This window comes from Carassius carassius, chromosome 45 (genome assembly GCF_963082965.1).
Source record: "Carassius carassius chromosome 45, fCarCar2.1, whole genome shotgun sequence".
NCBI lineage: Eukaryota > Metazoa > Chordata > Actinopteri > Cypriniformes > Cyprinidae > Carassius > Carassius carassius.
The window spans coordinates 22457718-22471354 of record NC_081799.1 but is presented as its reverse complement, the minus strand read 5'-3'; the positions used below and the strand labels follow the sequence as shown (position 1 = coordinate 22471354).

The 13637-nt window shown below is 38.8% G+C and overlaps 2 protein-coding genes across 2 annotated transcripts in view; both read right to left on the bottom strand.

The window, feature by feature from the left end:
- Positions 1-107: 107 nt before the first annotated feature.
- tpst2 (tyrosylprotein sulfotransferase 2) lies at positions 108-4850 on the bottom strand. Its single transcript, XM_059539063.1, has 6 exons — positions 4713-4850; positions 3951-4448; positions 3191-3508; positions 887-1085; positions 714-764; positions 108-354 (listed from the first exon to the last, which is right to left on the bottom strand). The coding sequence occupies exons 2-6, from the start codon at positions 4442-4444 to the stop codon at positions 316-318; spliced, it is 1101 nt and encodes a 366-aa protein (XP_059395046.1). The 5' UTR covers positions 4445-4448; positions 4713-4850; the 3' UTR covers positions 108-315.
- A 400-nt stretch (positions 4851-5250) lies between these two features.
- Positions 5251-13637, bottom strand: part of LOC132127267 (seizure 6-like protein) — a 53100-nt gene continuing 44713 nt past the window's right edge. The window contains exons 9-18 of the mRNA XM_059539062.1: positions 12694-12888; positions 12042-12180; positions 11617-11813; positions 8039-8233; positions 7730-7921; positions 7438-7632; positions 6728-6763; positions 6422-6536; positions 6040-6145; positions 5251-5884 (exon numbers count right to left, since the gene is read on the bottom strand). Coding sequence (XP_059395045.1) covers positions 5855-5884; positions 6040-6145; positions 6422-6536; positions 6728-6763; positions 7438-7632; positions 7730-7921; positions 8039-8233; positions 11617-11813; positions 12042-12180; positions 12694-12888 — 1400 coding nt within the window. The 3' untranslated portion in view covers positions 5251-5854. The remainder of the gene's footprint in view (positions 5885-6039; positions 6146-6421; positions 6537-6727; positions 6764-7437; positions 7633-7729; positions 7922-8038; positions 8234-11616; positions 11814-12041; positions 12181-12693; positions 12889-13637) is intronic.

Genomic DNA, 13637 nt, shown 5'->3' with positions numbered 1-13637 from the left:
ACAAAGTAAACAATACTCGTCTGAGAGCATCAGGAAGTAAAACTGTCAATCTATGTCCTGTTCCATCTGAGGGTTGTTTCTTTGACATTCATTTGGTAGCCTAGGATTAAGTTGCCTAATTATTATAATAGACTATGGCAATGTCAAAATCAGACCACATGTAACCACTGCTATTGCATAAAAACAATGCTTCTTATTATTTCCTATTTAGGTTGCAGTATCTTGTGAAAGCTCTTCACGGTGTATGGCACAAAATGGTAGTGAATTATCCAAAGCTGAACACAAGCACATACTGCAATCAATGTAGGTTTCTCTTCAGTTTCTGCCTCCTTTAGAAACTGACTTTGGAGATACCTGTCAATTCAAAACAATGTTTAAGGAAGGACATATGCAGTCTAATAATATTAGCCTATATCTTACACAGTGCCCACATAAAGTATTGGGACATATAATGTAATTTAATTAAATAAAACTCCAAAACAAGTGGCATATGTAAATAAATATTTCTTAAACCAACTTCTACAACATTTTTACAATGATGTCTCATACTTTTTTTTATTCAGCGGCCTAAACTGAGCAAAAATATGCAGTTGGGGGAGGTTTAAAAGGCCTTTTATTTGCCAAACAAATCTAAACTTTTGATGACAGAAGGCATGTAGTAGATCGTGTACAACCGGTTTTGTATATGATACAACTTAAAAGCATGCACTTACTTGTGCCCATCTTTTCAGGCTCGTGGGAGTTTTAAAATCTCCTTGCAGTACCTAGGAAAGACAGACAAATAGAAATTATGACTGAATAACTAGCAACTCTGTTCCTTGAGCTGCCCTGAATGAATTGAAATGCATATTGTCGGCACTATGTCTTATTCTGTGTTCGAATATACCCTTTGAGTATTGTTGATCACTTCCGGATCTGGTTGACCATAATCTGGTGGATTGGCATTGGGGTTGTAGCCCAGCCTGCTCAGCATTGGTGCAATCCTGTCCATGTCCTGCTGGACATCTGCTGGGATGTGGCCTACCCAGCGTGTGAGTGCTTCCAGGTTAACTGGTTTGATCACTTGATCCGTGGAGCGTTCGGTTCTTAAAAACAAAGTGAAAAATGAGGATGGTCAGGAAACGATGGAAGGCCTGCGACCAAAAACATTAAAGGGACAGTTCACCCAAAAATGAAAATACTGTCATCATTTAATCTCCCTTAAATTGTCCCAAAACTGTATGAATTTCTTTTAGCTGTTGAAAACAAAAGAAGATATTCTAAAGAATCTTGGTACCCAAACAGTTAATGGCACCCATTGACTTCAATAGTACGGGGGAAAATACCATTGAAGTCAATGGGTACCATTAACTGTTTGGATACCAAGATTCTTCAAAATATAATCGTTTATGTTCTACAGAAGAAAGAAGAGGGTGTGTAAACAATGACAGAATTGAACTATCCCTTTAAATATATAAACCTGATTCAAAAAAAGTTGGGACACTGTACAAATTGTGAGTAAAAAAGGAATGGAATAATTTACAAATCTCAAAAACGTATATTTTATTCACAATAGAATATAGATAACATATCAAATGTTGAAAGTGAGACATTTCATGGGGTGGTGCTAGTGCAGTGGATAAGACACATGTCTTTGGTGTGAAAGACCCGGGTTCGAATCCACTGTGAGACACCAATGTGTCCTTGAGCAAGACACTTAACCCCTAGTTGCTCCAGAGGTGTGCGACCTCTGACATATATAGCAATTGTAAGTCGCTTTGGATAAAAGCGTCAGCTAAGTGAATAAATGTAAATGTAAATGTAAATTTCATGAGATTTCATGGATTTCATGAGAGCTACACATTCCAAAAAAGTTGGGACAGGTAGCAATAAGATGCAGGAAAAGTTAAATGTACATATAAGGAACAGCTAATAAGCAACTTATTAGGTGATTGGGTTTAAAAAGAGCCTCTCAGAGTGGCAGTGTCTCTCAGAAGTCAAGATGGGCAGAGGATCACCAATTCCACCAATGCTGCAGCGAAAAATAGTGGAGCAATATCAGAAAGGAGTTTCTCAGAGAAAAATTGCAAAGAGTTTGAAGTTATCGTCATCTACAGTGCATAAAATCATCCAAAAGTTTAGAGAATCTAGAACAATCTCTGTGCGTAAGGGTCAAGGCCGGAAAACCGTACTGGATCCCCTTAGACGGGGATCTTCAGGCCCTTAGACGGCACTGAATCACATACAGGAATGCTACTGTAATGGAAATCACAACATGGGCTCAGGAATACTTCCAGAAAACATTGTCGGTGAACACAATCCACCGTGCCATTCACTGTTGCCGGCTAAAACTCTATAGAAGAAGCCATATCTAAACATGATCCAGAAGCGAAGGCGTTTTCTCTGGGCCAAGGCTCATTAAAAAAGAACTGTGGCAAAGTGGAAAACTGTTCTGTGGTTCAAGTTCTTTTTGGAAAACTGGGACGCCATGTCATCCGGACTAAAGAGGACAAGGACAACCCAAGTTGTTATCAGCGCTCAGTTCAGAAGCCTGCATCTCTGATGGTATGGGGTTGCACAAGTGCGTGTGGCATGGGCGGCTTACACATCTGGAAAGGCACCATCAATGCTGAAAGGTATATCCAAGTTCTAGAACAACATATGCTCCCATCCAGACGTCGTCTCTTTCAGGGAAGACCTTGCATTTTCCAACGTGATAATGCCAGACCACATACTGCATCAATTACAACATCATGAGTAGAGTACAAGAAGGATCCGGGTACTGAAATGGCCAGCATGTAGTCCAGATCTTTCACACATAGAAAACATTTGGCACATCTTAAAGTGGAAGTTGCGACAAAGAAGACCTAAGACAGTTGAGCAACTAGAAGCCTGTATTAGACAAGAATGGGACAACATTCCTATTCCTAAACTTGAGCAACTTGTCTACTCAGTCCCCAGACATCTGCAGACTGTAATAAAAAGAAGAGGGGATGCCACACAGTGGTAAACATGACCTTGCCCCAACTTTTTTGAGATGTGTTGATGCCATGAAATTTCAAATCAACTTATTTTTTCCTTAAAATGACACATTTTCTCAGTTTAAACATTTGATATGTCATCTATGTTGTATTCTGAATAAAATATTGAAATTTGAAACTTCCACATCATTGCATTCTGTTTTTATTTACAATTTGTAATTTCGCCCTACCGAGACAGTGATACCCCTCCTGGCTGCCCGATGGCCTCTTCATGATGAAGCACTCCTTCATGCCAAGGTGAGCTCAGAAAGCGTAGCACACGCTGCATGGTGGCTCTTGGCTGCAGCACCAGATCCTCATAGCGGACAGTCATACAGCGACTCCGGCCGACCACCATACACTGGGAGAGCATGACTTCGATTGCATTGCTCCATTTAGTCAGACAGTTCCTGTAGCTGGACAGGTTGAAGCCAGAGATAGTCACTCGTCTGGAGATCATAGAGTGCACAGACGCCCGGCCGTCTCTGAGCATTAGCAGGAATTTAGAGCTGGAAGGACAGATGATGGCATGAGGAGCGAGACAGAATGACTCAAATGTCATGGAAGAAACTAAATCAAAAGGATTTGGATTTGGCATTGTTTTATGCAGAACAAAACAATGCCTTTGTTTTATACATTTTCCCAGTTGAAGAAAAAGGCACTGGTAAATCAATGAAAATCTTAAAATAGGAAATAATAAAACAACAACAACAAAGCTTTTAAAATAAAATAAAATAAAATGATTATTTTATTTATTAATTATTTTATAATAATTTTTGATTGTATCAGCAACAAGATTTTTACAGTTTCTTAAGAAAGGCCCCGATGAACACACATTAAAATAAGTTTAAATACAATTAGCAGAAGTACTACAAATTTTTGTAAATAAATGATTGGCTGAAAATAAAATAAAACTAAAATCCCAGAATGCACCTCTAAAAAATATCTTACTTGGGGAAAATGTGTGACAGATAAACAGCACTCTTCAGTGTAAAGGGGTCTTTATTGCACAGCAGTGGTGCAGGTTCTCCATGCCGTGCGATGACCTCCAGCAGGAACGCTGTAGTCGCAGCGTCCAGCATCTCTTGACTGACTCCCTCGTCCTCCAGAGCCCAGCGCTCCTCCTTCTGCCTCCCCCAGCCGTGTCGCAGAGACAGTATCCTGGGGATCACCCGCGTCTCCTCCCCGCAGCGGATGTCAGGGTGGGCATCTAGCATGGCACGCATCAAGGTGGTCCCTGATCGTGGAACGCCACCCACAAACACTATGGGCGTGTTATGGTTATACCGGTACTGTGTCTGGTTCAAGTTTCGAACCAGTATAGACACCATATGAGCTCTGGGAACCTTTCCAGGGCATGTTAGCACTTGATAGAGAGTAGAAAGCGTACAAGCTCCGAAGAGAATAAGCAGGAGCACAACTGACCTTTTGACTGACAGCCGCATCACACTAAGACGGAAAAAAAGATTAAACTTAAACACAGAAGTGACTGCACTTCCTCTGTTGGCTACTTACAAAGCTTATTTGATTCATCAGATCTGATCTTTGAATTACACAACATTCTTTAAAAATCACTTTTTTTGCACATTAAAAGAGTGAAAGTGCACAGCAAATACAGCCTGCAGGTAGAGCCGAGAAAGAGACATTGCACTGATAAAGTGATATGAAACGAGTTGCATTAAGCACAAATCATTAAGGAAAAGATTAACTGACCTTCACGCCACAAACAATGAACGTTGCACGATGCTCTGCGGTGGAGCCAAATGGTGAATATAGTTCAAAAACATTCAGACTATCAGTTCAGATCTTTAACTGGCAGCTACAAACTGTGTCTTCTTCTCTCTTCCTGTGTCTCTCAGCCTCAGATGTGCTCAGTTTGTGCTGACGATTCTTTGGTAACACATGTATAAAATGTGCAGATTTGAGAGTAATGCAGCCATTTGATGCAGTTTTGTTTTCAAAGGAAGTTAAATCAAACAAAGGAAATGGGTGGACTGAGAAATGAGATAGCATGTGAAACTTTCACTGTAGTAAATGCGACTCTTGCATGAAAGTATGAGGCCAGGTGTTTCCACTCCATAAGACTGTGTTGACATACCCATATAGGGAAATGTTTTTGCATACATTTGCATTTGTTTCTGAAACACATTAGACTATGGGCAGTCATCACCGGGTAAAAAAAAAAATGATTTTAGCTCTTTTTAAAATAAACCAGGGCACGTCCATGTTAGAAAAGATTTAAATGAATTTATTTATTTATTTCACATTTCTTTAGAGAAATCAGTTACATTTTTTTTTCTTTATCTCCAAAATGAAGTATTCATTAATCAGCAGAGAACATTTCACATATACTTCAAAATAAATACATCATCTGCTCTCTGCTGCAGTAGGACGTCACTTGCAGGGAAAAAAAAATACTACTTTAACCTGCACTACAAACTGCTCTAAGTACAAAGACTTAAAAATGACAGCAGGCAGGACGGGCCACAGACAGACACGGGACGGCGCCACCACCACCCCTTTATATCGGAGCGAAGGGCTTACTCCAGGGTTAAACTGTCCCGTAAATCACGGTATTGAGGTGAAAGAACACTGTGCAAACTCTTCACTTGTTATTTTCCACTCACTTGTAATGTCACACACACACACACAGGTGTTTGTGAATACGGATCATAAAACCACAGTAAAGTCTAGAAGGATCTCTGCACTGGTACTTCCTGTTTCACAGCCCTGTTCCCTTCATGCCCCTCTCTGTCCCTGGAGGTTGTGGAGGTGGGGAGAGTGGAGTTGAAAGGATCTATTTACATCACTTCCTGTAAGTGCTGGAGCAGTACGGGACATGTCTGTAGGCCTCTTCATATGGACACCTCATATTCTCTCGTATCCTGTACAATAAAAACACAGGAAAATGAGATGTATATCAGCATTATGGAGGATCTTCCAATGTGTGATCATGGAAATGCTGTTGTGGCATCACTAGATTATCCTGGGTGATTTCCAGGCCCTCGTTGGTTGCTAGGGTGTTCTGTGAGATTCTCACCCCTCCAGTCTCATAGAGAGGGTTGTCAAACTCGGTTTCCACGGTGATCTGGCTGTAGGGATGCGGATACATCAGAGGAAGTCTTAGGTTTGTATAATAGCGGCACCTGAGGAACAGAGAAGAGAGTTTGTCGGGCTCAAGCACAGCACATGTTCTGGTGTTCACGGTGTTTTCTCATTACGCTTCAAGCCATTACATGCTTTATGAAGAAACCAATCTCATTTCACAAGCGGTGACTCTAAGCACCGTTTCATTAGTACAAGTAGCTTTAAGCAATCTATTAAATCAGAAACAGAACATGTGTAAGTGCCCATGAACTTGGCAGCTCTTTACTACATAGAGTGAAGAGCTGTGCTCACATTAGACTGTCTGTATGGCTCACCTGGTGACATAGATGTAGACTCCTCCCAGTAAAACAGACACTAGCAGCACCAGGATAAATATCGCTAGAGCCATACTTCCCCCATCAAAAGAAGAGTCTGCCGCCGCCTCAGCCACTAGACAAGATAATAATTCATTTCCACCTCCATTACCCTCTACAACTATCAAACATTATACATATATAACCACTCTCATACAGTAACAATGTGCTCTTGCTGCTTGTGATATTAAAAGGTAGAAACTTTACAATATAAAAGATATGATATAAAAAAGAAGCTAAAATTAGTACATCAAAAATAAAACTTACCCTCTAGTGCATGACTGCTAGAACATTCATGATTGGCTGAAAATATATTAGGTAAAAATGAATATATTTAATACATACTACAGCATTTAATTTATAATATTATAAAGTAATCAAACAATATATATATATATATATATATATATATATATATATATATATAAACACACACGGTACATACACATACATATTAATGTTTAGTTTTTCTTGTTTTTGTTTTGAGTAATGGTAATCCAAACATTTGTATGCTGTTTTTTATTTATTCACTGTTTATTTATTTTTTTTATTTTACTTTTTATTACTACCTAATAAAGCTGCATAAGAGACATTTAATGAATATTCTAAGTATTCTTAGAATATATTTAATGTATAAATTAAAAAATTTTAAACACTAATTTGGAGGTAACAACCTTTGGAAACGAAATATCTGTTAATGAAGCTGAATAACAAAAATTTAGTGAATATTCGAAGACAGTATTTAAATTTGAAATCTATAAATACACTCTTTGTATAATCATTAGATACAATTGAAGATAAAAAAAAAGTATAACAGTAAAAAAAGTACAACAGTAATAATAATAATACAAATATTATTATTATAAATAATAATAATAGTAAAAATAAATAAATACATAAAAATCTTGGTATAAAGGGTTGACCCTGTACATTTTCATACAAACTTATGTTTAGTAAATACCATAAATGAATCTTACCTCTGCACAGAGGTAATGGACCACTCCAAAAAGACGGATTTCCCAGAATGCACTTGATGGCCATCTCACCAATGAGCTCATAGTCTTGGTAGCACATAAAAGTTAGAGACTCTCCCGGTAGGTAAAGCTTTTTAGACAAGATCTGGTAGCCATTGTCAGGAAGGCCAGGATTCTCACAGGACACGGACTCTTCAGCTAATAAACAGGCAATTAAATCAAGAATAATTGGGATTAAACAGGAGCTAAAACATAAAATACAGACATTTTGGACAAAACATTTGTGAGAACTCACACATGCAATGAGGCAAGCGAGACGTCCAAACAGGAGTGCCGGGTTCTCGACCATAGCAAGTGAGAGTGGCGCCGCCCTGCAGGATGTATCCGGGAATGCAGCTGTACTGGATAGTGGTGCCAACCAAGAGTTTGGGATCAGACAGTGTGCGTGTGGAGTGCTCCACGTGTCCAGGGTCTGTGCAGTACATAACTAATGAGGGGAAGCGAGAAAAGGAGACACAGCTGAGAAGGATGACATTTGAACCTGTTGAAAGTAAAAGCTCCTCAGACTCTAATTAGCGAAGACACCCAACTGTGCTGGACTCACTCTTCTCACAGAACGGAGGCTGTGTGTTCCAGCTCAGGTCCACCTGACAGGTCAGGGTTTCACTGCCCACCAGGTCGTACCCTGGGTCGCACTGATACGTGATACGAGCTCCACGCACCAGCGGCGCGTGAGAAGTGGTCTTCCAGCCATTCTGGATCTCAGGGAGGTCTGGACACGAGTCGTTACGTGACACCTCTGAAAAAAGGAACAAAATTATTTAACCTCTTCTATTAATTTGTTTATTTAATTTTTCTGATATTAACAGAAAAAAAGGAGAATAGCAAAACAAATTGTCACCACTTCACCTCCATATATATATATATATATATATATATACACATTTATTCTTTTAGCTGATGCTTTTATCCAAAGGGACTTACAAATTGCTATATATGTCAGAGGTCACACACCTCTGGAGCAACTGGGGGTTAAGTGTCTTACTCAGGGACACATTGGTGTCTCACAGTGGATTTGAACCCGGGTCTCTCACATCAAAGGTATGTGTCTTATCCACTGCGCCAACACCACCCCATAGACCAAGACTCTTATAAAAAAAATATCGCCGTTAATCTATTCTCAAAGTTGGGTTGAGAGCTGGGTCTATACTAGGCGAGCTATGATGACTTTCACCTTGATATTTCAGCGCAGATGTATACCTAGCCGAACTGCAATGTAGGGGCCGAGAACAAGTCTTCAAACCTGTGTGTATGCCTACTGTGAAATGACCACATCAAACGTGACGTGCTAACATGGATGCAGCTGAAGCCGCCGAGTTTGCTTCAGGAAACCTTCCCAATGGAAACCTTGACAAGACGCACGCCTGTTTCACACACACTCTGTCTGCAGTGCGTATGCAGTCCGTGTGCGTTACATATGTGGTGCAGAAGCAGCACAGACTCATACTCATTGTGCTTTCACACAGGACGCGTTTGCAGTCTGCTACTCAGTACGTGAACGATCGCTGCACTGCTGCAGACGCACCGCTCCTGAAACAAACTGACAGACTGCAACCGCGTGAACGCTGGAATCCGTTAACATGGGTGCGTAAAAAAAATACGAAACGCATATGCACTGCACACGGAGTATGTGTGAAACAGGAGTAAGGTTTTTTTGGAAACAGGAGATGAGCCCCTGGTCTAATGCACCACCTGTCTTGAGAAACCCGTTCTAAAAGACTTACTTTTAGTCATTATTTTATTTGGGTAGCACACATATTCTGAATGCCTTTGTCAGAATTCAAATGAGCCATTTTAATCTAGAATAATTTCCAAGATTACAGTGAGATTAATCTAGATTAAAAAAAATAATCTATGCCCACCACTAATATATATATATATATATATATATATATAAATCAGGGTTGGTAATAAATAGCAAATAATAAGGATAGCAAAAAATATTGTCCATTCCCATTGACTCATCCACTGCCCAAGATAAATGAATAAATATTTATAATAAAACTAATATAATAAAACTCCTCCACACTCATGGTTTAAAAGGTGTGTCATTATATCTTCTAAGTAACTGGACAATTTTTGCATAGCAGATAATAAAGATACCATTCACTTACATTAAAGGAGAGATGTGACTCATAGAGACCAGAATATCACATGCTTGAGCAAGCACCACTCACTCATTTTTAGGAAATGTAAAATCTAGTTTTATGCTATTTTTTGCCTTTTGGGAACCAAAAAGTCAAGTTGAACTTGCCTCACCCACACGGACGTGTGTAGGAGCATGTGTGCTAACCTGCTAGGTCACAGCTCTGACACTTTCAGTTCTTTTAAGATTTCAGTTCTTGTAGTCGGCAAAAAATCATAAATAAATGTAAAAGGCCTGAGTAAATGAATTTTTTATTTAAAAGGCATTCTGAAGAGTTTTCCAACAGATCAGTTATTCCTAGCATAGCTGGATGTTCCTGTGCGCTGTTAGCGCAGTGCTAATGGGGTTTCTTTAGATTCCACATGCACTAAGTTCATGAGCGGTTTGATCAAGACCAAATCGACCACCATTGTGAATTCACAGCGCGTTTGTGACCTTTATTCAGCTGGGGATCGTCTATCATTATACAAAAAAAAAAAAAAAAGAGTATCTCTGTCTTTTTAGTTCAAGCCATTACTGGAGATTGCAAGCTAACGTGCTCTCTCTCTCTCTGTGTGTGTGTGTGTGCATCCTATGGGAGAGTATAGAGACTAAACTAAATGTGAATGAATGAGGGCAGCCAGGAGAGGAGGAGGAGAAGAGGATGATGGGAGATTTCAGGAGCTGAAAATAGTTGGGTTTGTGCAAAAAAAAAAAAAAAAAGAAAAGAAAAAAAAAGCACTGATTGAAATGCAAGTCGACCATTTGAGAACATAATGGATTGGTTGAAGTAATTTTAAAAGAAAGAGTTGCATTGAGATTCTCTCTGTGTGTTCGTGACACTCATAAGAGACTGAAAGTTTGAATAAACTTGAATAAAAAAAATAAAAAATAAAAAACTTAAATAAAACATGTTTAAATTGAAATACTAAAATTACTAAAACTGATAGATACTCCAGTTTAAACTTATTTAAAAGTGTTTTAATTTTTTTTGTGAAGTTTTTCATCTACTATTATATTTTATTTAAATTCATTTTATTTCAGTTCTTTGCTATGGCAATATTTCAAATTTTCTTTTAAAGTAATAAAATTAACAGGTAATAAAATAAATGTTAGATGAAAACTTAAAAAAAGACACAAACTTAAACTTGAAATCATTAAACGCAAATGTAATTTTTTTTTGCTATGAAATAAAATAAATTAAAGTAATTAACGTTTTTCAAGTTTAAGTTTTATTTCAGTTATTTGCCATGCCAACATTTTCAGTTTCCTTAAATACTAAAATAAAAAAGAACATATTAATAAATATTAAAGCTATAGACAAATATAGTTAAAAAACTAATACAAATGACAAATGCACATATCAAAATTACTAAACCAAGCAAAAACTGAAAATAAAAGCTAATTCAAAATAATAAATACTATAATAGTGTATAAATACAAATAAAAGAACACTGCTTTGGTTCACAATACAGTTTGCTCTGGCCAAGAACTGCCCAAAAGACAAAGATCTATCAAGTGACCGACCACTGTTTGTTTTATAGACCTTGTACTTGAGTAAACGATGAGCACCATCATTACGAATTCTAACGTCCGATTGGATGCTCTTCTGTTCGGGTCTCCATAGGAACCTTTGTTCTTTTTTTATTTTATTTTATTTTTTTACATTTTAATAGGTTTAGCATTAGATTATCAGCTCGCAATATACACTGATTTGACTGGAAACACTGGAGACCGGAAATGCAAAGCATTATTCCAGTTAAGAGTCAGACATGACTTCCACGTTCAGGAAAAACGTCTATATGATGTTTATGGGCAGGTTAATATGAAGTATTTAAGTGTTCTCAAAGACATCTTGCTTATTATGCAAACAAAACTCTTCAGTTCCAGACAATCAGGTTTCGAGAACACTCTTGCCATTTCTGTGTGCAATATGCATGAGACTTTGTCTAATTTATGCGTTTTAACTGGGTTGCAATTAGCTTGAGTGTCCTTACCCATGTAGTTGATGATGAAACCCTCTCCTTTCCCAAACACCAGACCGGCTGGATCTGAGTGGAAGGTGATGGTGAGGTCAGGGGTCGAGGAGGACATCTTAAACGGGCTGGCTCCCCCAACAAACTGCCCTAATATACGTGTTGTGACCTCATCTCCATCCAAAATGGTTAGCATATCACTGTCGCTCAGATTCAAGCTAATGAGAAAGAGAGAAAGAGACAGTGGGCGAGAGGTGAGGGGTTTGTGTAGGAGGAAATGAGAAAATGAACGAGTCATTCAGGCGGTTCGGTGAGTCATCGCATCCAGCAGGTCTGTGGGCTTCGTTTGATTCCAGCAGCAGCAGTCTGACGTGTCAGCCAGCAAAGCAGCCAAACCAGAAGACTTTGCAGTTGTTTTCAGAACAGAATGTTCCAGAAGGACTTACAGCTGCACGTCCAGAAGGACGCGTTTGTCCTCGCCGACATGAATCCTCCAGCTGCAGTCCTCGCCCTCCCCGTACCATTCGGGCCAGTTTGGGGACAGGATAACGCCGCTGGGGCCGGACAGGTCACCACCACAGAGAGCTGCAGAGAGGCCACACAGACACGGGTCGCATTGATTTCATTCGTTTTCATACTGTTTTGTGGCCTGTGCACTTGGTTGTGAAACTCCAGACTCCAGTATGCTGCATTAATTGTGATATTAATTGCATGTGACACCCAAGCGTTAACAAGCATGTGTAACACAACATGTTGGGGTTGACCAGCGTTACGTTCAGCTATTATCTGTTACGACCTAATGCCGGTCACAGAAAATCTCATTTATCCCCATTAAAGATGAATTACAAGAAGGTTAAGTACAGGGCAACAACTAAAAGTGATGTGAATTTTCATCAGCTTAACAAGAAAGATGATTTTTTTAAAGGCTTAGATCAAAGGCTGCTTTTGATTATTAACATACCATTAACATTCAATGCAATTACCATAGCATAATGAGAGAAAACGTTTTAATTAGCTTCAAATCTGCCGGTCCCATGACATTTAGCAAAAGATAAATGTTGTTTGGCAGTGATGTGTGTTGTGAAGCATTTAGGCTACCTTTGCAGAGGGGCTCCGTGTCGTTCCAGTAGGGGTCTCGTGTGTTGATGCACTCGATGACGGGCGGCCCTTGCTCCAGCGAGTGCCCGGGGTCACAGGTGAACTGCACCACTGTCCCCACGCCGTAAGTCGGGTCAGTCGTGCTAAAGTTTCCATTTTGGATGTATGGCTCGTAGCAGTGGCCCTTCTCAAATGCTGAATGTGAACAAGTAGAACCAGCTCTGTTAGGCATGTAGATTTATTTATTTGGCAGATGCTTTTATCCGAAATGACTTACAGTTGAGGAATACAAGTGATTCATCATAAGACGGCAATAAACACAAGAAGTGCCAGTTCTACAAGTTTTCAGTGAATGTTCAAAATAGTAAAAGCTAGGACAGGAAGGGATTAAGGGATAATGAGAGCATAGAGAATTGATCTATTAATTTTTTTGGAGGATGCAGTTAGCTAAAGTAACGAACGAAAACCAGAGAAACATGTTAGCTGGATTAGCTGTACTTAAAAATGTACTAATGTTATCGCATGAGATGTAATACATAAAAGACACAATATCAAACAAATTGCATTTGTTTAAAGAAAGATAGCACACTTTTAAAGCAAAACGTAACATTTATTTTAGGTTTTATATGATTTCCATTTGTCAAATGTTAGTCGAACATGTATATACTTGATCTAATGCACTGAAATGTACACATTTTTAAGTGTTACGTATGATAATCCTCTAATGTATGATGTCTACTACAACTGGCAGGTCTTTCTCCAGCTTTTTCTAAACATTCAGGTCGTGATGTTACATGCTTACTTATCACTTCTTGATTGTATTTATTTATTTATGACAACAAAAACATCTAAATAGCTGATGAAAGTGGTGATGCATAAAGTACTGAAATATTTACTACTATTTACTTTTTGTCTCTCAAAATACGGGAGACAAATTGCCCAAT